Source organism: Heptranchias perlo, chromosome 7 (assembly GCF_035084215.1).
Source record: "Heptranchias perlo isolate sHepPer1 chromosome 7, sHepPer1.hap1, whole genome shotgun sequence".
In the NCBI taxonomy this organism is placed as follows: Eukaryota; Metazoa; Chordata; class Chondrichthyes; order Hexanchiformes; family Hexanchidae; genus Heptranchias; species Heptranchias perlo.
Genome location: NC_090331.1, coordinates 40,858,366 through 40,882,877, shown reverse-complemented (window position 1 = coordinate 40,882,877; position 24,512 = coordinate 40,858,366). Strand labels below are relative to the sequence as shown.

Sequence of the window (24,512 nt, the reverse complement as noted above, 5' to 3'; positions counted from 1 at the left end):
TCCTTCTTGGTGCCCTTTCCAACAAATATAACAATGTGTCTTCACAACAGCTGGTCAGTAAATACTGACCATTATTTTCTATAGCAATGTATGGATGGGGAGGACCATCTCATTAGAGCACAATATGTTCAGGTCCAAAGATACCTCAGGGCTGTGCTCATTCCTGCCTAAATCCAAGGACCCAATGTATACACGGTATTCCACTCCTACCTGGTGATGTCTAAGTAGCCCTGTCTTCACTGACTCCACTTCACAAGAGAGCTATGCCATCTGCTTCAGGCTGATCTACAGACAATGTGCAGGATTGGGATGGCTCTTCCTGTAGCTGTGAACTATGTCATTAAGTGAATGTACCTTCCAAATAAACCAGTCCACAGTTCTATCCCATATGAAATGATTGATGCCATATTTGTTAGAGGAAACACCTTTTTCATGTTCCCAGTGGATATGAGACACAAATAAGAGAAACATAAAACTTTAGTACCTGGCAGACTTCCCAAGAGTCCAGGACGTTATAGATGGAACTCATGTGGCCATCAGGGTGCCACACATACATCCCAACGTGTACATCAATAGGACGGGGTACCACTCTATAAATAAGCAGGATGTTTCAGATCACAGAAATGTTATCCTGCATTTTTTAATTTCTGTTATCTAGGAAGCAGCCATGATGCTCTCAATCTGCAGAAGTCAACAGTGTCTGCATTATTTGATGGGGCATAAAGAATGAGTGGCTGCATCTTAGGAGACCAGGGCTATTCTTTGCAGTCATGGTTTAAACCCAAATTATAAACCCCCTCAGAGCAGCAGAATGCAAATACAATGCAGCCCATAGCCCCATCCGAGTTTCTGTGGAGCACACAATAGAGATTCTAAAAGAGCAATGTTGTTACTTGGCCTGGCCTGGCGGATGGCTGCTCTATAGTCCAGCCAGGTCTAAAAGTTCATCACTGTCTATTGCCTGCTGCAGAACCTTTTCATCCCATGAGAAGTGAGCATGCAGCAGGCCGAGAAGGAAGTTCGTGGTCCTGTAGCTTCACAGAAAGAGAATGAGAGGAGCAGAAAGGTGACATGGAGAGAGCTGATGTACCAGCAAGGAAATTGCTGCCTTTTTGTAGGCAACAACTTCCAGTAATGGACACTTCTTGCCATTAAGCATCTTTTGCTCTTCTATATGACATGGACATATATAACGCCATTCCCTGCACTCAAGTTGCCCTCCTATCTTTCACCCACCTCCCCAGCAATCCTATTCCACAACTCAGCCCAAAAAAAAACACCGTTCATTCAAAGGAGATACAAAAAGATCTCTAATTACTGAGTGCCATTTACAGTGCACATGTGCTTCAAACCCTATGCTCATGCCTCCCTTTGGTGCCCCTATAAGATGTGCTCATTATACTCCTCAAACTTAGACTGCATCAAAGTGATCCTTGAGTGAGAGAAGCAAGTGTGGTGGCAGGCTGCTATTGATTGCTTTGGCTCTGTTTGGATGTTCATGTCAACCGCTGGGTGTACAGTCATGTGATGTCCCTATAACAGATGGTGCCATGTCTGATGATGCACTTTGCTATTCTGGCACTTCCTCAATACTTTGAGGAGCCTGGCTGGAGTGGGAGGATATGCCAGAAACTGTAGAGGACGCTGCCTCATTGGACCCTTTTCCTACCAAGCCCATGTACAGGAAGCATATTCTAATGAGGGGGGATGGGCTTGCCTTTATGATTTGGTGGGGTGAGCCCTCTATGCTGCCAGCAAGTGTAACTCCCATTTTGCTGGAATTGAAAAATCAGGGCTATGGTGGATTACTTAATGAAAAAATTGTTCTTTCCCCACACAGGACAAAGTGTTGCATTGCAGTGTAATTGATACAAATGCAAATACTCTGTACTTTAAAGATCAAATCAACACAAGGCACATCATCATACTTCTGGAGTCACTTACAAAAAATAGATATTCATTACAATTGTTCCCATTGGCATAATCTCTAACCTATATAGTCTTATATAAAATATATACTTAATTTCAATTGCACAAAATGACCTCAATACACACCTTTATTAGTCTAAATTTGTTATAATTTTTGTCAGTCCTCTCTCTCCCTGTGCCCCCCTCCTCAACTCGCTGCCTTGTGTTTTTAAGAATTGTTGCTACATTATTATTTTGAGGTAAATCCATAAAATTTCAAAAATAACAACTTGTCTGTGGACTAAACACTGAAATTAATGATAGTTCTTATTGTAAACATTCTGATTACCTCATTTTAGATTATAGCTGATGAGTCATGTCTCTCATATTATTGTTCAGTCAGCCAAAAAAATGATAAATTCCCTGTTGAATATTTTACAACATCTCCATAGGAAATATCTTTTCTAAAATGGCTTCTTAAGAAACATTACATTAGTGCAATATTTTGCTCTCCTCAGCATTTGCTGACAGCAATTAACACTTCCTATCGCTTCAAGATAGTTCTTCCTAAATTGCACCAGGATGCCTCAAAAGATGCTTGGAGTTTCATGCGTGTTTGGAGTTTGAGTGATTGTGTGGCTGCCTTACTTATGCACATTGTAAGAATATTGGGAATAGGGACAAATTTACATCTTTTTCTTAATGCTACTAACCATCATGCTCTGCTGGCTGAGCTGCTTAAAATTGCTGACTTTGTTGTTTTGTTTTGCTGAATTGTAAGATACTGACCTTTGACTAATGACTGACCTTGGTCACTTTCATTGTGAGTCAATTGTAAACAATTTTACAACACCAAGTTATAGTCCAACAATTTTATTTTAAAATTCACAAGCTTTCGGAGGCTTCCTCCTTCCTCACGTGAAGGAGGAAGCCTCCGAAAGCTTGTGAATTTTAAAATAAAATTGTTGGACTATAACTTGGTGTTGTAAAATTGTTTACAATTGTCAACCCCAGTCCATCACCGGCATCTCCACATCACTGTGAGTCAAGACAGCCAGCAACTATGTGGTTAATAGAGGAACAATGCCCCAGGAAAAGTGAGACAAAGGCAGACAGCTCTGGTTATCTTGAATTTTGTGCAAAACAACATTGCAAAGGGTCTTGTGTTGAAATGGGTTAAGCTGACCACATTGTATTTTGTAAAAAAAAACCTCGTGAATCTATAAGGGTTTATAAGGTATCTGGTGTAAATTTCCTCAGAATTGAACATGAGTATTGTAGTATTATTAGTTGACAGAACAAGTGCAATAATTAGGTGTTATTTCTTGGCATCACTGTGATTACAGCCTGCTCGTAATGGAAGTCACAAGTGCAGCAAATGGGTTTGCAAAATTATTAAGAATAATGATTATTAATGAAAAAATCTTCAGAAAAATAAGAGTAATCTTTCTTTAACTGTGCATTGTCCTATGCCCAAAACTTTTACCTGTGTCACTTTTTCTGTCACGTTGTGTGTCCTTTCCTTCACTTTAGGTGCAATGATGGTCTTCTCTGACGAAGGTGGAGATGAGCTCTTCTTTTCAGCTTTTATATCAGAAAAATTCAGGGTGATTTGAGGAATCTTGTTAATTGTGCTATATTTGTTGAGATTAGAATCTGATGTGGAGCCCAGTAGGCTTGACTTGATATGATTAAAAGGTCCTGAGGAAAATTGACAGTGAAATATATAAGGCTTTACACTACACATCAGGTATTTTACACAATTTCACATTTTATATTACATTCCCTTAAGCTGCAATAGTAGATTGAGCTTTCTGGTTGTTATATGAAATACCATTTCATCTATTTAATAATAATGATAAATACATAAATTACTAATTTCAGTTATTACAATTGATTGAATTTTCAAAGCATGTGAACTAAACAAATCTATTCATTATGTTTCTGAATAATTATTTATATGAGCTCAAAATAGGGAAATTCCTTATGTACATGGTGTAACTTCAGGGAATGGGATCAGTCACATCACATGCAGACAGTGATGATTAAGTTACTACTTTACATGCAAGATCAACACCTTTTGATAGCACAAATGTCCAATTCAGATATCATGTGGCAATTTTCCAAAAGTAAAACAATGAATAGATCATATATTCAATTAATAGCCAGCTGATGGTCATTGATTGATGAACTACAGATGCACATGATTTCTGCTGGACACAGGGACTATAGTTCAATAAATAACATGTCATTTTCACAGGTTCAATATACATCAACACTTTGAATGACCAAGCTGATGTAAATGGCTCAGTGCTTCCAAAAACAGTGCAGCCTTTTGTCTAACTAGTTTCTGAAATTCAGCAGCACAAGTTAATGGTATTCCACAAACACATGCTTTGGAAAAGTAATTTCCTGTCATTATCTATGATCCATGAATGAAGTCATGTTACCATTTAAAGATCAAGTGGCATTTTGTCACTAAAATGCATTTTTACATCATTATTTCTATTTGAATGTTCCTCTGTTTTGTTTCAATATTGTGGAACCTAAATATATTTTGTACAAAATTATAACCAGATGACACTTTTCAATTTGTGTTGACTGAAGTGACAGTACCAGTTGATTGTATACTTCCTCCTTGCATTTTTATGTGCTCTTATTTTATTTCAAATCTGTTTTAGGTTTCCTTGACAAGGGGGCTGAAAAAGCCTTCTACATAGTCACTCTAAACTTGGTGAGAAATATGTCATCTGTCTGATTCCACTGAGATTGGGAACTCATGAGAGAAAACTCTGCTCTTCAATCTCCCACTTCAAAGTGCAGCATGTCAGAGCCCTATGCATTTACTGCTCTGCAGCATTGGGTTGTTTCAGCTGATAACACTCAGTGTTAACTGACTATTAGACTCAGCAGTTAACAACAGTTACTCAATAATTAGCAGATAATGAACAAGAAGGTTTAACAATGTCAGTGCTTATTTAGACCCAAGATGAAATGAGCACTAAAATAAATACTGGCATGACAAAAGTCCTGAGATGCACAAGTTCATTACTACCATTTAATCATGTAAGGTCTTCCCTGATCTATCAGTGAAAACCAATAACATTTTAAAAATGTAAATTATGTTTTTTAATGTTTACGTTTTTCAAACCTCCAATTGCAGAACTAAATGGTTTTCAAATAAGTTACAGCAGCAGTGGCAATATTCTGAAGCAGTTTTATAACAGTATGATAGCCAGTCACAGCATTGATTTAGTTCTGCGGTGATCGACTGTTAGGTTAAACATCTTGGTCTTTGTTAATAACCACACCATTAACCACACAATGAAACAGCACATTTCAGTCAAGCCACTAGTGAAGAAATATCACTTCTAAGCTGTATTTTGAATGGAAAACTACAGTAAATCATGAAATAATATTATGATCTGCACTTTCGGAAATAAAGCGAACACTTGTTTAAATTGTTTTTCTTTGTTACAATTCCGATAGAGTTTCAATCTTGTTGCTTGACCTTTAAGGAAAGTGAACAGAACTCTGATGATATCAGGTGTCATACTGTATTAAGGAAGATATTAATAAAAAAGTGCTGGCAGCATAACAAACAAAGCATGGCAGCTGACAGTGACAAGCATAGCCTAATATTGCAGATAAAAGAAATGAAAAATATACGGTTGTATTTTTTTCTTTGTAGTTCCTTGTTGATGCCAAGTCAGTCTATGCTGTACCATTTCTCTCAGTTTCTAATCTGATCAAAAAATAAATACACATCAAAATGTGGGAAACCACTTAAAATGGAAGATAGTGGCAGTTCTAGAATCAGTGTTAGATCCAAATATAGTCCCAGTGAATAATGGACAATTGACGTACACCAAACAAAGGATCAAAGATATCCAGATCAGACTGTCTGTCAATATGATAAAAGTTTGTACAGAATGGATGTTTTGTCATTGATATCACAAGCATATTTAATAAATGTCAGATTGTATAATATTTACAAAACATATTAAAGACACCTAAGGGGTGAACATTAACATTGTACCAGCTTGTACTTAATTTTTGAGTCACCAAATCCAATATTGGATTCCTAAGGGTAGATTTCTCGATCGGCAACATCCAATTTTTGGGCTTTAACTCAGCATTCCATTCAGAGAATCGGGTGGAGATCTAACACATCGCAAGCACTTGTGTTTTGCAAATGAAGTCAAAATTATGTCATGACATTGCATAAACGGTTTTATTTTTATTTTCCACCAAATTAATGCTATTTCCCTTAGTCAACTGTTCAGAGTTACTAGGCACTGAGCTGTATATAAAAGTACATTTAAAGCATCAGTTTGACTTAGTGGTAGCACTCTTTCCTTTGAGTCAGAAGGTTGTTGGTTCTAAGTCCCACTCCAAGGACATGATCACAGAGAATGAACACTTTGGGCTCGATTTTACCAGGCCTGCGGGTTTCCAGCGGGTTTGGTTTCGGGAGCGTGGTCAACACGCTCGGTGAAATTAGTGGGTTGCCCGCGCGATCGTAGCAGACAACACACTAATAGGAATCAATTACCTGCTCCTCCGGGGTCCGCGCTGCTGGTCTGCGCGTCGGGCGGGCTGCGCATGCGCAGTACGATCTGTCAGCTGGAGGCGCTCTATTTAAAGGGGCAGTCCTCCACTGACAGATGCTGCAACCAATGGAACAAATTACAGCATGGAGCAGCCCAGGGGGAAGGCTGCTCCCAGTTTAATGATGCCTCACCCCAGGTATCATCAGATGGGGTGAGGAGGAGGGCGAAGACAGAGATCTTCCACCCGGCGGGCGGGAGGAAGCGGCCAGCCTCTGCCACCAAGAAGGCCTGGCTCGAGGTGGCAGAGGGGGTCACCTGCGCAACCAACATATTGCCCACCTGCATACAGTGCAGGAGGCGCTGCAATGACCTCAGTAGGTCAGCCACAGTGAGAACACAAAGTCTTTCCCCTGCACTCCATCTGCCACAACACTGCCCCAACCCCACATCTCCTTCGGCACCGCCAACACTACTCTGTCACATCACCCCTCATACCCACTCAAACCCCATCCTCATCTTACCTCCACCTACTCACCTCGCCAGTACTCATCCTGCCACTAACACGCGACCCAATCCTCATACAATCTCATGGCTCTATCCCATACTCACCCTCTCGTGCATCTCCCTCACGGCCAGCCTCACTCAACCTGTCACCACCTGTGCTGCAGCCACAGGGCATGCATCACATATGTGCAGTAGGCAGCGTAAGGCAAATGTTTCGTGAGCATGAAGGGGATGCACAAGGGTGTCGGAGGGTTTGCCATGGGTGTTACCTATATTGAATTTCAGAGCAACAAACAGCACACATTAAATTGGCACCACCACTGCCATGTCTCCGTGAATCCTGTCTGTTGTGTCCAATAATGCCCGCTCCTGGGTATCACTATGAGGACCCACCACTGATGCCACCCATCGTGTTACTGCAGAGTAGGTGCAGGTGTATTTGCAGGGCTCTTCCGCGCAGACGACTGAGAGACATCCGAGGTGTAGCCGGCTGCACCCTGGAAGGATGCGGAGGAGAAGTTGTGGAGGGCAGTGGTGACTTTGACAGCGACAGGTAAGCAGTTGGTGCTGGGGCCAGCCAGGAGCCGCTCGGCATGAAAGAGCCTGCAGATCTCCACGACTACATGTCGAGCGAATCTGCGCCTCCGTGTGCACTGCTGCTCGGAGAGGTCCGGGGAGCTGCGCCTCGGTCTGTGGACCCTGTGGTGAGGGTAGTGCCCTCTGCGATGCGTCTCTCTCTGCGGTAGCCCTCCCTCCTGCTGTGCAGGTGGGCGTGCAACAACACCATGTTGGGGGGCTCCACGTCTCTGCGGCGGACGGCGTGGACTGCGAGGCTGCTGGGGCTGGTCATGCTGATCGTCCTCCGAGGGTGTCCACGCACCACCCATCTGGCAGGTGTTGGTCTGAGGGGTTGTGCAGGGTAGGTGGGTGGTTCCTCGGACTGGGGCTGCAGTTTCGTGTCGGTCTGTCCTCTGGCTTGGCGGGGGGTGGTGGGGGGCAGGGGTTGCCCTATGTGACGCGGTGGCCTCCTGCGTGGGTGAGGGCTCGCCCCCGTGGGGTGCACCTTGGCACCTGCCACAGGCTGCTGGCTGCAACACGCCTGGTTGGAGAGAGACTGTTTCCCCCAGTGTGGGAAACACTCTGCGATGCAGGTGAAATCCCACACTTCCTCTTTTGACAGCTGATTCAGCTCATTAACTGACCTCAACAAGCAAGGTAAGTACTCTCAAGTGGAACCCCTCTGGCTTTAATTGCCTGCGGGATTCCCACCAGCGGGGGCCACGCACGCAGCCCCGCACGTCATCGGGGAACCCGGAAGTGGTCGGGATCGCGGCGCGATCCGGTCACGTGACCGCATATCGGGATTTTCGGGGCCCCCCCGCTGGAAACCCGCAGGAAACCCGACCCTAAAATCGAGCCCTTTATCCCTACTCTCTGTCTCCTACCTACCAACCAATGTCACAAGGCTACCTCCAATTCCATGTGCTCTAATTTTTACTAATAATCTCCTATGAGGACCCTTATCCAATGCCTTCTGGAAGCCCATATAGACAACTTCATAGACACTTTCCTATTCACCATGCCAGTGACCTCCTCAAAAAATTCAACTGTGACATGACCTCCAGGTCACAGATCCATGCTGATTCTCTTTGATTAACTGATAGTTGGTTATTTATTTCTTTTTGTGGGACCTTGCTGTGTGCAGATTGGCTGCCTGGTTACATACAAACAACAGTGACTACACTTCAAAAGCAATTAATTGGCTCTGAAGCTCTTTGGAACATCCTAGGGACTTTAAAGAGCCTTGCAAGAAGATTGTCAAATTTTAAGGTAATTTCTCAACCATTTTGCCTGTTATTGTTGTTTCCTCCCCCTCCCCCTGTTGTCACATAGGCTTCAGTAGCCTTTGTGGAATTGTTGTGGAAATTTATGTTTTTTTCCAATTGCATCTAGAATGCCACAACGAGGTTTCCCTGGGAATCTCTACTTTTTGGAGGATCAATAGAGGCATTGCCAGTCAGGTCAGGCTGCACTTAAAGTGCTATGCACTCACCTAGCAGCAGCTCTGCCCCAAGCTCTACCGGCAAAGGCACAAATATCTGTATTTGTCACAAAAACAGTTGCTGCAGAGACAGAAATTTATATGGGAAACTAACTAAGTCATGTTATATGTTCCAACTAGACTTGCAGCCAAGCTGCTCCACAGGAAAGCTACAGCCTGTGGTTATTGACATCACAATCGCCCTGGACTTTTACATTTTGGGATCATTTCAGGTTTCGGCAATATCAACCAATCAATAATCTATAAATGAGTAAGCAAGTGACAGTTGCCTTGCTTGCTTGAGCAAACAGTTGCATCTCTTTTTCCATGGAAAACCAACAGGAGCATGACAGTGCTCAGCAATTTGAGAGTGGTTGGATGCCCAAAGGTCCAGAGCATTATAGATTGTACCTATGTGGCCCTATGTGCTCCACTGCACAATGTCACTACCTACATAAATAGGAAATGATTCCACTCTCTCAATGTTCAGCTCATTTATGACCATCAGCACTGGATTATACATGTCAATACTCACTTCACGAGCAGCTGTCACAGCACCTTCATTTTAAAATCCACTGTTCCACCATTATTTGACACACAATGGTAAGTCATTTCTGGGTGATAAAGGGAATGCTAAGGCACCATGGCTCATATATTCCAGGACACTGGCTGAGCACAGGTATAATGATATACTGTTAGCTGCCACAGTAATCATTGAGCAAACCATTAACATGTTGATGCAGTGTTTCAGGTGCCAACATTCCTGTTACCATGAAAACAGATTAAATAGTCACCAATCCAATTGTGGGATCTTGCTTCATGCAAATTAACTGCTGCAATTGTTCACAAAATAATGATCACTCCACTTGAAGTAATTCATTGTTTGTGAAACATTTTGGGGACATTTCAGAGAGGCACCATAAGGCACTCTATAAATGCGAGTCCTTTTTCTTTTACTTTTATATGAGAACATCAGAGTAAGATATGAACTTTTAAACTTTTTGTGAGGTAATTTTGACAAGAATACCATATTCAATTGTTTATTCAGCCATAGTACATTACACAAACATATTAATTTATTTATGCAACTGGTATATAAGGGGAAGACATTTCTTTATTTATCTGCCTGATAATGGCTGAGGAAACATATATATTTGTTTACTCAATATATTAGAGTAATTGGTCCCCATCTCATCCGATTTCAGGGGGAAAATGAGTTGGGGGGACCAACTGCCCCCAGAAATGTGAAACCAATTTCTCGCCCATTATTTTAAAAATCTTTATCCATAAGAAATGTTATGGAAGATCCAGTGAGGGCCATTTTGATTTATGGTTCAGAATGATTGGGTGGTGGGTGGGATTTCGTTCTATCCACTCAATGATGCTGACGGCATGCCCGATTGATTTTCATAATCGGATCTCATTAAATATTGGAGACGGACTGCTGGCGCTAGTCACGCTGCTTATAGGCAGCTCGCCATTTGGGAGGGCGAGAAATCCAACAGGCCTGTCACTTCTTCAAGCCAGCTTGCAGCTCTTACAGGGGAGGCAGAGTGTTCATGTGGTGAGTGGACAGCGCATTACCGAGGCAACAGGCAGAATGATGAACAATTTTCAGATACAGCTGTGGAAGTCATCCTGGAACCTGAGGACCAGGAAGGAGTCTTTCCTTCAGATGGATGATGGGTGTCCCAGAAAATTAGTCAGCAGCAGTGGAGTGATGTGGCTGGGCAGGTCAATGCCAGCAGCATAGTTCCCAGGAGCTGGTTAAAGTGCAGGATGAAATTTAATGACTTTACCAGGATTGTAAGGTAAGATTTCTCTTCATAACTTTCTTATTATCTACACAGTCCAGCAACACCAGACTATAGACCCAGTGCTAGCAATCCTTCCCTCCTCCACTTCACAAGCCTCTCCTCCAATCACAACAGGACATTTCATTACTTCTCCTTCTGCTTGCACTCACAGACTCAACATCTGCTACTGCCCTCACAACGATATCCCCACTTATCCACACCTGCTGCTTCATCCTATTAGCAAGTACACAATGCTAAGCCCCCTCACACTGCTTCAGAACCCTTCAACAGGGCACACATTAACCCACTTCCATTCTTCTTGCAGGAGAAACTGGCACTTAATTGGAGGGAGACTTCAAGAACAGGAGAAGGTCCTGCCACCCTGAAAACTTTGCCATCAACATCATTGGCAGAGGGAGGACATGCAGCATTGGAGATGGCGAAGCTGGAGGCCATGCACAGCAAAGTGTTTAGTCACTTTCTCCTCCTTTTCACTTTCCACTCGCCTCTTTAGCTCACACACTTACATACACAGCATGACAACCTGCGACTGCATTATGCTGCCACTCATCTGCTACTGCTTACCCGTACCATTATTTGCTAACCCTTGTCCCTTTGTCCTGTTTTCTAGGTCCTTCAGACAACATGGGATCTGCAGCTGCACAAATGAAAGGGAACAGCTCTCCTAAAAGTGCACAGCCATTCGCTCATACCTCTTCCTCCTTTCTCACTAGGCAGAATGGAATTGCTAGAAAAATGCCCATTATTTTTAATTAGATATTGGGCAGTCCTAAATGTAAGACTGTTTACGGGAATGATGAGTACCATTGTACCGAGACAATATCTATGGCAAGACTCAAAACTTCTAACAATCAGAAGCTCAATTCTGTTTGAAAAATGACACTTTATAAAAATGATTTCTCCTCTGATATTCTCTATACTATTTATTGTGCAAGCTATTTAGTATTGCGAATCTGTGAGTATTTTAGAGAAAAATTGAGGGAAACCTGAGTGTATTTTGAGTGATTTTGATATGCTTCAGAATTTAGCTATTTGAGTACATGAGACTAGTAGAGATAATTGAGGTGAAAAATGATATTCAACATGATGCATGTAGGTGGAAACTGCTGACAGAGAAGAAAGGAAGTGGAGACAGCTCAAAGAGCTTACAACAACCAAGGACAATTCCTGTCAATAAATAATCCACATTCATAAAAAGAAATGCAACATTTTGATGATGACAGGTCATAAATATTAATGAAAGGTTTATGAATAACTTCTGGGGAATTAAAGATGAGTTCAGGAGGTAGAAATATGATTTATTAACTTCTGTAGGGTATACAGGTTTACTAGGCTAGAATGAGTCAATAACCAGAGATCCAGTGTTTCCCATATATCTGTATCCATCTGAGTAACAAAAAATTCTACTATTACAGTAATATGGCCTGGGGATTGCCTCAAATACCTCCATTTAGCCATCCAAGGTGGGAGAAATGTAAAAAGGGTTTCCGTGTGCCATTATGGGTTTTACTATCACCAATGTAAAAAGGGTTTCCGTGTGCCATTATGGGTTTTACTATCACCGATATTATGCGAAAGGGCGCTTTGCTTTTGCATTATAGAGGCAAACACTTGCAAAAGATATTCGACATACTGTCTGATTCTAGAAATGATGCCGATCATGATAAATGTAAGGAATCTTACAACACCAGGTTATAGTCCAGTTTTATTTGAAAATCATAAGCTTTCGGAGATTATCTCCTTCGTCAGGTGAGTGAGTGAATGAAAGGTTCTCAAATCGCATATCTTATATTAGGCTGGGACACGATCACACCAATCAAAGGTGTCGTTGGTGTTCAGACAGGTTAGCCACGGAAAACAGTACGTCCCAGTATACTGAATACACAATGGGTCAGATTACACAGACAAAGAGAGAAAGAGACCCGAAAGGCAGAGAGAGAGAGAGAGAGAGAGAGAATGTCCAGTTGTATTAAAAACAGATAACTTTTTTTCCCCTGCTGGTGGGGTTACGTGTAGCGTGACATGAACCCGAGATCCCGGTTGAGGCCGTCCTCATGGGTGCGGAACTTGGCTATCAATTTCTGCTATGATAAGGCTAAGAAAGCCCTAACTGATCATTTTGTGCAAAGTATAACATATGAATTAACCAGATTTCAACAGACTAAACAGTACAGAAATGAGTCTGTAGATACCTTTTGCATACTTTTATATCAACCAGTAGAAAATGTAATTTCACTGATGCAGATCATGAAATGAAAACATAGGTTATAAAGGGATGATGTTCATCTAACATTTTGTGCTTCAGAGCCCTGAAGAGATCGTGCACTTTAAATGAACAGCTAGAACTGGCCAGAGCACATGATCCATTCGAATGTCATGCAGCAGATGTAGAAACTAAGCAATAATTGTATCAAATGCATAAATGCCAAACACAAACCACCAAGGATACTTCATAGTTAAGCTAGGTCAAGTCCAACCTGATGTATTACGGTGATGGAAATGATTCCCATAGTAATGACCGTTCAGAAAAAAGCATGCAGCAAATTAAATCATTTCTCCCAGTGCTGTCAATCATCCAACCATAGACTTTTACAAAATTATCCAATTTAGCAAGGTGGCCCAGGTATATACCTACAGAAATATAGCCAGTCCAAACAGCACAATGTGCAGCAGGTTACTGAAACAGAACCTACTGTGTGAAGCTTTGGAGATGATGATGTAAGTTTATTCAACTTATTATAACACCAAACAGTGCGCCAATGACAATAGTTTATTTTCAAGGTGTACCGATTCAAGTCATTGTTAATTGCAGTGGAAGAGGTGGGGGGTGGGGGTGGGGGTGGGGGGGTGGGAGGGGTGGGGGTCTGCTCCTGGCTGCCCGTTTCTCACTTGAAAAATGGGTGGCAGCAATTGAAAATTGGCGGTGGCGGGGCACCTTGGCTTCCCCTTGGATGCACAATGCCTCTCATGGCCTCTCAGAGAATAAGTGTAACATGATGCTGATACTTTTATAGAACATAAGTACAGAACGACTGTTAAAAGTAAAGCAAGAGGAACGATTAACAAAAACAAATTAAATTGCCTGTACAGCAAAATTCACAGCATCCAAAACAAAATGGGGGAACTGAAGGCAATAATTCATAGCGAGGAGCCAGATGTAGTAGGAATAACTAAAACATGGCTACATAAAGAACAGGACTGGCAGTTAAATATTGCAGGTTATAACATATTTAGAAAGGACAGGGGAGGAAGAACGGGGTGGGATAGCAGTACTAATTAACGATAACAATGGCAGTAGAAAGAGACATAACTAACATTAAGATATAAACAGAATTCATATGAATTGAGGTAAAGGATAAGAAGGGATCGATCATGCTAATAGTAGTGGAGGAAGAAATATGTATGCAAATCTATGAGTAAAATACATAGAATACCAATAATGAGAGATTTCAACTATCCCCAAATAACCTGAGAAGATGTGGAGATGCCGGTGATGGATTGGGGTTGAAAATTGTAAACAATTTTACAACATCAAGTTATAGTCCAACAATTTTATTTTAAAATTCACAAGCTTTCGGAGGCTTCCTCCTTCCTCAGGTGAATGTTCACCTGAGGAAGGAGGAAGCCTCCGAAAGCTTGTGAATTTTAAAATAAAATTGTCGGACTATAACTTGATGTTGTAAAATTGTTTACAACCTGAGAAGAGGTAGGAAAAGGGGAAAAGGGAATAGAGTTTTTACAGTTTGTACAGGACTCCTTTCTTACCCAGTACATAAGAAGTCCAACAAGGGATGAACCATTGCTGGATCTAGTAATGGGAAATGTACCAGAGCAGATAAGAGAAATAAGCATAGGGGAACATCTAGGCAATAGAGATCACAACACAATATGGTTTAAGATAATGATTGAGAAAGATATAAGTAAAACAAAGACCAAAGTAATAGATGGGAAAAAAGCTAATTTTGAGGGGATAAGAATGGAACTAGGGAAGATAAACTGGAAAAAAAAACTACTGACAAAGAGATAAAACAGCAGTGGGAAATATTTTAAAAAGTGATCAAGAGTTCAGGAGAAATATATTCCACTAAAAAACAAGAACAAACTAGCCAATAATGAAACACTATGGATGAATAAAGAGATATGGGTAAATTGAAACTAAAGAAAAAGGCTTCACTGAGTATATAGGCAAAAAAGGAGAGGATGACAAAAGGGAATCTGAAGAGATTAGGAAAGAAGTCAAAAAAGCAATTAGGAAGGCAAAGAGAAACTATGAAATTAAATTATCAAGGAATATAAAAAGAAATAGTGAAGTATTCTACAGACACGTACATAACAAAAGAAAAATCAGGATCAGGATAGGGCCACTAAAGGATGCACGAGATAAACTCATAGATAATGACAGCGAAATGGCAGAAATATTGAATAATTACACTGCCTCAGTATTTACCAGGGAGACTAACATGGTGGGTAGGACATCAGAAGAAAAGACCAAAAACGATATCAAGACATTTAAGATAGAAAGGGGGGAGATAATTGATAAACTAATCAAACTTAGAGAGGATAAAACCCTTGGTCCAGATCGATTGTAACTGCGCTTATTAAAAGAAGCAAGGGAAGAGATGTTAGAGTCACTACTATATATTTATAAAAATTCATTGGAAAAGGGAATATTGCCAGAGGACTGGCAGATAGCTAACGTTATTCCTATATTTAAAAAGGGAGATAGAACAAGTCCAGGGAACTATAGACCGATTAGCTTAACGTCGGTGGTAGGAAAATTAATGGAATCTTTACTCAAAGATGTAATAGAAAAACATCTAGAGAATGAAAATATAATAAAGAATAGTCAGCACGGATTTGAAAAGAGGAGTTCATGCTTGACCAATCTTACTGAATTCTTTGAAGAAGTAACAGAAAGAGTAGACAAGGGTAATGTAGTAGATGTAATACACTTGGATTTTCAAAAAGCCTTTGATAAGGTATTGCATAGTAGACTCATGCCTAAGGCCAGAGCATGTGGAATCGGGGGTAAGTAGCAAGTTGCCTACAAAACAGAAAATAGAGAGCATGGGGTTAAAGGTATTTACTCAGACTGGCAAAAGGCGGGAAGTGGTGTTCCACAAGGATCGGTGCTGGGACAAGTTGTTCACCATTTACGTAAATGATTTGGACTCGGGAATCAGAAGTACAATTTCAAAATTTGCGGATGACACCAAATTGGGCAGTGTAGAGTTACATAGAATGTACAGCACAGAAACAGGCCATTCGGCCCAACAGGTCCATGTCAGTGTTTATGCTCCTCAAGAGCTTCCTCCGTCCCTACTTCATGTAACCCTACCAGCATATCCTTCTATTCCTTTCTCCCTCATGTGCTTCTCTACCTTCCCCTTAAATGCATCTATGCTAGGCGCCTCAACTACTCCTTGTGGTGGCGAGTTCCACATTCTAAGCACTCTCTGGGTAAAGAAGTTTCTCCTGAATTCCTTATTGGATATAAGATAGTCGCTATCTTATATTTATGTCCCCTAGTTCTGGTCTCCGCGGCAAGTGGAAACATCTTTTCTACGTCTACCCTAGAGCCCCAGCCTGCTCAATCCTTACTGATAGGTGTAACCTCTCAGTTCTGGTATCATCCTAGTAAATGGTTTTTGCACCTTCTTCAGAGCCTCTATATCCTTTTTATAATGTGGAGACCAGAACTGTTCACAGTACTCCAAGTATAGATAATACTGAGGAAGACTGTGACAACATACAAGAAGACGTTAATAAATTTGCAGAATGGGTGTGTAAATGGCAAATGAATTTCAACATAGATAAATGTGAGTGTTGCATTTTGGTAGGAAGAATGAGAAGGCCACATACTCCTGGGAAAATAAGGGCCTGATATTAGGAGGGAGGCGGGTTGGCAGCGGGGGGTCGACTGGCCGCGTGAGTAACGTGCCCAGTGAATTCGGGGTGCTCCGCACGCGATTGCAGCCTAATTGAAGGCACTTACCATGGCTTCCGGGTTTCCCGTTCCAGACCTGCGCAGCGGGTGCATTGCGCATCCGCATCACAGGCTGTCAGCAGGAGGAGCCCTATTTAAAGGGGCAGTCCTCCAATACTCCTCCTGCAGCAAAGAACTAATTTTGGATCATGGAGCAGGCCAGAGGCAAGGCTGCTCCAAGGTTCTCTGACTCCTCACTCCAGGTGCTGCTCGATGGGGTGAGGAGGAAGAGGGAATTTTTTTTTCCATTGGATGGGAGGAGGTGGCCTCCCTCCGCCACCAAGAAGGTCTGGCTGGAGGTGGCCGAGGAGGTCAGCAGCAGCGGCAATGTGTGCCGAACCTGGGTCCAGTGCAGGAAGCGATTTAATGACCTAACCAGGTCAGCCAAAGTGAGTATATTTACGCATTCTCCCATACTCTGTTTTCTACATCACCTCCACCACCACACAACTCCTTCTGCACTGTCACCATAAAGCTCTCGCATCACTCCTCACATCCACTCAACCATCATCCTCACCTTGCCTGCACTTACTCACCGCCCCAGTTCCCATTCGAACACTACCATGCAACCCAATCCTCATACAATCTCATGGCTATGTCTCACACACACCCTCCTATGCATCTCTTTCACGGTCATCCCCACCCACACCAATGCATGCAGCGGGTCACCATGCAACCATCATTCAATTACGCCTCTGTGTTTAGCCTTCATAGGAGAAGAGATGCCAGAATGCCCGGGAGAGGGCAAGGACTGGAGAGGGCCCGCCACACCAGGTGGTCTTAACAGATGCGGAGCAGCTGGCACTCGAAATAAGCCGGACACTGGAGTGCCTGTCTGTGGCGGACGCCGAGACTGGGAGTGCACAAGCGGCTGGTCTCAGAAATCTAACACTCAGCACTCATGATAGCGAATGATCTTAGTATCACTTGGCATCTGCAGCACCTCAACATCTGTCCACATGCTTAATATTGCTTTCTGTTCTCTTGCAGGGCCATCTGTGAGCGCCATGACGGTGGAGGGCGATTCCTCAGAGGACCTGCCGGCCTCTGAGGGTGCATCGTCACATCTGAGCCAGCCATCCACCAGCGCAGATACACACATCTTGGTGGGTCCCTGTCCTCACTTAGTTGGACTTGTACATGGTGAGTCACCACGCACATATGAGCACGAGCAGACCCTGGTGGCAGGGAAAGCCGTGGAGAGTCCGCGTCGGTGGGAGCTCTCTTCTCAGGCTCTGCTCAGCTGGACCCAGATGCTGAACCCTGGGGCCAGCCATGAAAAGGAGAGTCATCGAGGGCCAGCAGCACTGTGCCGACATTGCCACAGTTGTCACGCGCACTCTCCACAATCGCGCAGAGGATGGAGGAGTCCAACTCCAGCATGAATGGAATACTGTCACAGGGACGTGAAGGCATCTCTGAGATAATGTCGCGGGTAGGTGCGGGAATGTCTGCGATGGAGGAAAGGCTAGCCTCCATCGAGCTTCAAGCACGGCTCAACAATGAGTCCATTCGGGCCCTGACAACGGCCGTTCGGATTCAGGGTGAGCAACATTCTGCCGCCTTAAACAGGCTGACAGATATCTTACAACTGGCCTTCCAAGGCTTCACACAAGTCCTCCAAACTGTCGTCCAGCAGGGTGGAAAGAGTGACGTGGGTTTGGGCTAGGAGAGGGATGATGGTGAAAGGAGACATGGAAGTGGGGACACCACTCAAAGCGCTCCCACGTCTCACCCGTCGCCCCCCTCTCAACCAGTACCCGCAATGCTGCCCCCTCTCCAGGTGGCCGAGTCTGCCTCTGCAAAAGTGCAGGTGGAGCAGTCTTTGGAGGGGCCCTCACGGGCACTGAAACCCAGGGGGCGTTCGCGCAAAGCATCTCATCGGTCAGGGCAAGGACAAGAACAACCTGCCACTACCTCTGCTGAAGCCACAGGGGTATCACCACATAGGGGTTCCCGTAAACGTAAGGCTAAGGTTTTGTGAACACAAAGGGAATGCACAAGGGTGTAAGACAAAATGTCATGTTTTTGATTTACTTTTGTTTGTTTTGCAAAAAATCATTAAAAATTGTTATCACCAGTACTGCCACGTCTTTGCAAATCTTGGCTGGTTTGTGCAATAATGCCCTTTCCTGAGGATCACCATGAAGATCCACCACTGATGCCACCCATTGTGTCACTGCAGAGTGGGTGTAGGTGTATTTGCAGGGCTCTTTTGTGCAGACGACTGAGAGATGTCGGCGATGTCCCCGGTGGCACCCTGGAAGGATGCGGAGGAGAAATTGTTGAGGGCAGTGGTGACTTTGACAGCGACAGGTAAGAAGATGGTGCTCAGGCCAGCTGGGAGCAGCTCGGCATCAAGGAGGCTGCAGATGTCCACGACTACATGTCGAGTGACTCTGAGCCTCCGTGTGCACTACTGCTCAGAGAGGTCCAGGAAGCTGAGCCTTGATCTGTAGACCCTATGGCGAGGGTAGTGCCTTCTGCGACGCATCTCTCTCTGCGGTTGCCCTCCCTCCTGCTGTGCAGGTGGATGTGTCACAGCACTGTGTTGTGGGGCTCCACGTGTTAGAAGTGGACGGCCTGGCCGGCGAGGCTGGTGATGCTGTTCGTCCTCCGAGGAGGTCATGACTGCAGCTACAGCGGCCCCCATCCGGAAGATGTACATTTGAGGGTGTCCTCAAGGTAGGTAAATGTGTCTGAACGTTGGTGAATTTTAGTGTTAGGAGGAGGGTGGTGCAGGCCAAACTTTGTCCAAAATGACAGAATGGCCTCCTGCAATGAGTGAGGGTCTCCCCCCAACCCCCACACCTGTCAAATGACCTTTGCAGTTGCCACAGGCTGGTGGCTGCAACATGTCCATTTCAACTGGGAGTGTTTCCCCCAGTACAGGAAACACTCTCAGTTTAGATGAAAATCCCACCCCTCCTAAAATATCCTACAAATCAGGTCTCCTAACGACCTGAACTATCCAATTAATTGCTTTAAGTGGGATCCCACCGGCTTTAATTGCCGGCGGGAGTCCCGCATGCGGGGGCTGCGCACGCATCTAAGTGCATCATTGGGGAACCCAGAAGTGGGCGGGTTGGAGCCGGGCTCCGGACCCGCCCCGGGAATCCCCAATTTTCGGAGCCCCCCCCGCCACGAACGCACCCGCTGGGACATCGGAAATTGAGCCCTAAGAATCTAAATGGGATAGAGGAGCAAAGAGATCTAAGAGCACAGATTCACAAATCATTAAAAGTAGTAACGCAGGTTAACAAGGTCATAAAAAATGCAAACAAAGCACTGGAGTTCATTCCTAGAGGAACAGAATTGAAAAGCAGAGAAGTTACGTTAAAGTTATATAGAAACTGGGTTAGACCACACTTAGAGGACTGTGAACAGTTCTGGTCTCCATATTACAAAGAGAATATAGAGGCACTGGAGATGGTGAAAAAAAAATTTACAAAGATGATACCAGAACTGAGAGTTTATAACTATCAGGTTGGACTGAACAGGCTGGGGCTCTTTTCTCTAGAAAAGGGAAGGCTGAGGGGTAAATTAATAGAGGTCTTTAAAATTATAAAGGGATTTGATAGGGCAGACGTAGAAAAGATGTTTCCACTTGTGGAGGAGTCCAAAACTAAGGGTCATAAATATAAGATAGTCACTAATAAATCCAAAAAGGAATTCAGGAGAAATTTCTTTACCCAAAGAGTGGTAAGAATGTGGAACGCACTACCACAATCTTCCAATCCTCCTTATATATGGGAATGGTGCCGGAGGACTGGAGGATTGCAAATGTTACACTCCTGTTCAAAAAAGGAGAGAAGAATAAACTCGGCAATTACAGGCCAGTCAGCCTAACGTCAGTGGTGGGGAAAATTTTAGAGACAATAATCTGGGACAAAATTAACTGGCGCCTGGAAAAGTATGGGCTAATAAATGAAAGTCAGCACGGATTTGTTAAAGGAAAATCGTGTCTGACTAACTTGATTGAGTTCTTTGATGAAGTAATGGAGAGGGTTGATGAGGGTAGTGTGGTTAATGTGTATATGGACTTTCAAAAAGCATTTGATAAAGTACCATAGAATAGACTTGTTAGCAAAATTAAAGCCCATGGGATTAAACGGACAGTGGCAACCTGCATACAAAATTGGCTAAGGGTCAAGAAGCAGATTGTAGTGGTGAATAGTTGTTTTTCAGACTGGAGGGATGTATACATGTTGTTCCCCAGGGGTCAGTATTAGGACCACTGCTCTTTTTGATATATATTAATGACCTGGACTTGGGTATAGAGGGTATAATTTTTAAGTTTTCAGATGACACGAAACTCAGAAATGTAGGAAACAATGTGAAAGATAGTAACAGGCTTCAGGAGGGTGTAGATAAACTGGCGAAATAGGCAGACACATGGCAGATTAAATTTAATGTAGAGAAGTGTGAGCGATACATTTTGGTAGGAAGAATGAGGAGAGCAATATAAACTAAATGGCACAATTCTAAAGGAGGTGCAGGAAAAGAGAGACCTGGGGGAACACATACACAAATCTTTGAAGGTGGCAGGACAAGTTGAGAAGGCTGTTAAAAAATCATATGGGATCCTGGGCTTTATTAATAGAGGCCGAGAGTACAAAAGCAAAGAAGTTGAGCTAAACCGTTATACAACACTGGTTAGGCCTCAGCTGGAGTATTGGGCTTGATGTTACCAGGGCTGCGGGTTCGCGGTGTGGGGGCTATTGGGCGCGTGGGTAACGCGCCCGGTGAAATCAGTCTGCCCCCCGCGCGATCGCAGCCTAATTGGATCCACTTACCTGGTCTTCCAGGTTCCCCACTGCTGATCTGTGCGTCAGGTGGACTGCGCATGCGCAGTAAGCTCTGTCAGCTGGAGGAGCTCTATTTAAAGGGGCAGTCCTCCACTGACAGATGCTGCAACAAATAGAAAAAAATATAGCATGGAGCAGCCCAGGGGGAAGGCTGCTCCCAGTTTAATGATGCCTCACTCCAGGTATCATTAGATGGGGTGAGGAGGAGGGGGAGGACAGAGATCTTCCACCCGGCGGGCGGGAGGAAGCGGCCTGCCACTGCCACCAGGAAGGCCTGGCTCGAGGTGGCAGAGGAGGTCACCTGCACCACCAACATATCGCCCACCTGCGTCCAGTGCAGGAGGCACTCCAATGACCGAAGTAGGTCAGCCAAAGTGAGTACACTTACTCATTCCCCTACACTCCATCTGCCACATCACTGCCCCCACCCCACATCTCCTTCTGCACTGCCAACACTACTCTGTCACATCACCCCTCATACCCACTCAAAGCTCATCCTCATCTTACCTGCACCTACTCACCTCGCCAGTACTCATCCCGCCACTACCACTCAACCCAATCCTCATACAATCTCATGGCTCTATCTCATACTCACCCTCTCGTGCATCTCTTTCGCGGTCAACCTCACTCAACCCGCCACTACCTGTGCTGCAGCCACAGGGCATGCATCACATACGTGCAGTAGGCAGCGTAAGGCAAACGTGTCGTGAGCATGAAGTGGATGCACAAGGGTGTTTGAGGGTTTGTCATGGGTGTTACTTATATTGAATTTCTGAACAACTCACATTACATATTATATTGGCACCACTACTGCCATGTCTTCGTGAATCCTGTCTGGTTTGTGCAATAATGCCCGCTCCTGAGGATCACAATGAAGACCCACACCTGATGACACCCATTGTGTCACTGCAGAGTGGTGTAGGTGTATTTGCAGGGCTCTTTTGTGGAGACGTCAGCGATGTCCCCGGTGGCACCCTGGAAGGATGCGGAGGAGAAGTTGTTGAGGGCAGTGGTGACTTTGACAGCGACAGGTAAGAAGATGGTGCTCGGGCCAACCGGGAGCAGCTCGGCATGAAGGAGGCTGCAGATGTCCACGACTACATGTCGAGTGATTCTGAGCCTCCGTGTGCACTGCTGCTCAGAGAGGTCCAGGAAGCTGAGCCTCGGTCTGTGGACCCTGTGGCGAGGGTAGTGCCCTCTGCGACGCATCTCTCTCTGCGGTTGCCCTCCCTCCTGCTGTGCAGTTGGATGTGTCACAGCACTCTGTTGTGGAGCTCCACGTGTCAGAGGTGGACGGCGTGGCCGGCGAGGCTGGTGAGGCTGGTGATGCTGTTCGCCCTCCGAGGAGGTCATGACTGCGGCTACGGCGGCCCCCATCCGGAAGATGTACATCTGAGGGGGTCCGCAAGGTAGGTACATGTCTCTGGATCCCGGGGTAAGTGTGCAAGTTGGTGAATTTTCTTGTCAGGAGGAGGGTGGTGGAGGCCAAACATTGTCCCAAGTGACAGAGTGGCCTCCTGCAATGAGTGAGGGTCTCCCCACCCCCCCACCTGTCAAATGGACCTTTGCAGCTACCACAGGCTGACAGCTGCAACACGTCCATTTCAACTGGGTGTGTTTCCCCCAGTATGGGAAACAGTCCCAGTTGTTTGTAAAATCCCACCCCTCCTCACATTATCCCTTAATCAGGTCTGTTAATGACCTGAAATACCTAGATAAATATTGTCAAGTGGCATCCCGCTGGCTTTAATTGCCTGTGGGATTCCCACCTGCGGGGGCTGCGCGCGCACGCCGGCGCGTCTGTGGGGAACCCGGAAGTGGGCGTTGGAGCCGGGCTCCGGACCCGCTCCGGGATTCCCCGATTTTCCGAGCCCCCCCGCCAGGAACGCACCCGATAGCGGGTGCTGAAATGAAGCCCATTGTGTTTAATTCTGGCCACCACACTTTAGGAAGGTTTTCAAGGCCTTAGAGAGGCTGCAGAAGAGATTTATTAGAATAGTACCATGGATGAGGGACTTCAGTTATGTGGAGAGATTGGAAAAGCTGAGGTTGTTCTCCTTAGAACAGAGAAGGTTAAGGGGAGATTTGATAGAGGTGTTCAAAATAATGAACGGTTTTGACAGAGTAAATAAGGAGAAACTGTTTCCAGTGGCAGAAGGGTTGGTAACCTGAGGACACAGATTTAAGGTGATCCGCAAAAGAGCCAGAGGTGACATGAGGAAACATTTTTCTTACACAGCAAGTTGTAATGATCTGGAATGCACTGCCTGAAAGGGTGGTGGAAGCAGATTCAATTGTAACTTTCAAAGAGAATTGGAGAAATACTTGAAGGGAAAAAATTAGAGGGCTATGGGGAAAGAGCAGGGGAATGGGACTAATTGGATAGCTCTTTCAAAGAGCTGGCACAGGCATGATGGGCCGAATGGCCTCCTCTTTTGCTGTACCTACTATGATACTATGGTACTGTGATACATGGAGAAGTTGAGGCAAATAGCATTGATGCATTTGAGGGGAAGCTAGATAAGTACATGAGGGGGAAAGGAATAAAAAGATATGCTGACAGGATTAGGTGAATTGGGGTGGGAGGAGGCTCATGTGGAGCATAAATACCAACATAGACCTGTTGGGCCGAATGGCCTGTTTCTGTGCTGCAAACTCTATGTAAAAATGTAGCTGGCTCCTCTTACCTTGCCTGACGTTTTAAGGCCATTAAATGTTTTCCAGCACTGAGTTGCTATGCGTGGTCAGTGGCCTGGCACCTTATTCCACTGGGCCTAAGCAGTTTTCCTTGGTAGACTTTTCTAATCTGTCCTAAAGAATGCTTCCCTGTTTTGTCCCACATGGCGCAGCAGCACATCCCTTCTGCCTGCAGCAACCTGGGGCTCTTTGCCCTCC

General features: G+C 44.5%; 1 protein-coding gene across 1 annotated transcript in view; it reads right to left on the bottom strand.

Annotated features, from left to right (window-relative positions):
* The window catches only part of LOC137323641 (potassium voltage-gated channel subfamily H member 7-like), a 140,141-nt gene that overhangs the window by 104,338 nt on the left and 11,291 nt on the right, over positions 1-24,512 (bottom strand). Inside the window, exon 2 of the mRNA XM_067987370.1 lies at positions 3,395-3,609. Coding sequence (XP_067843471.1) covers positions 3,395-3,609 — 215 coding nt within the window. The remainder of the gene's footprint in view (positions 1-3,394; positions 3,610-24,512) is intronic.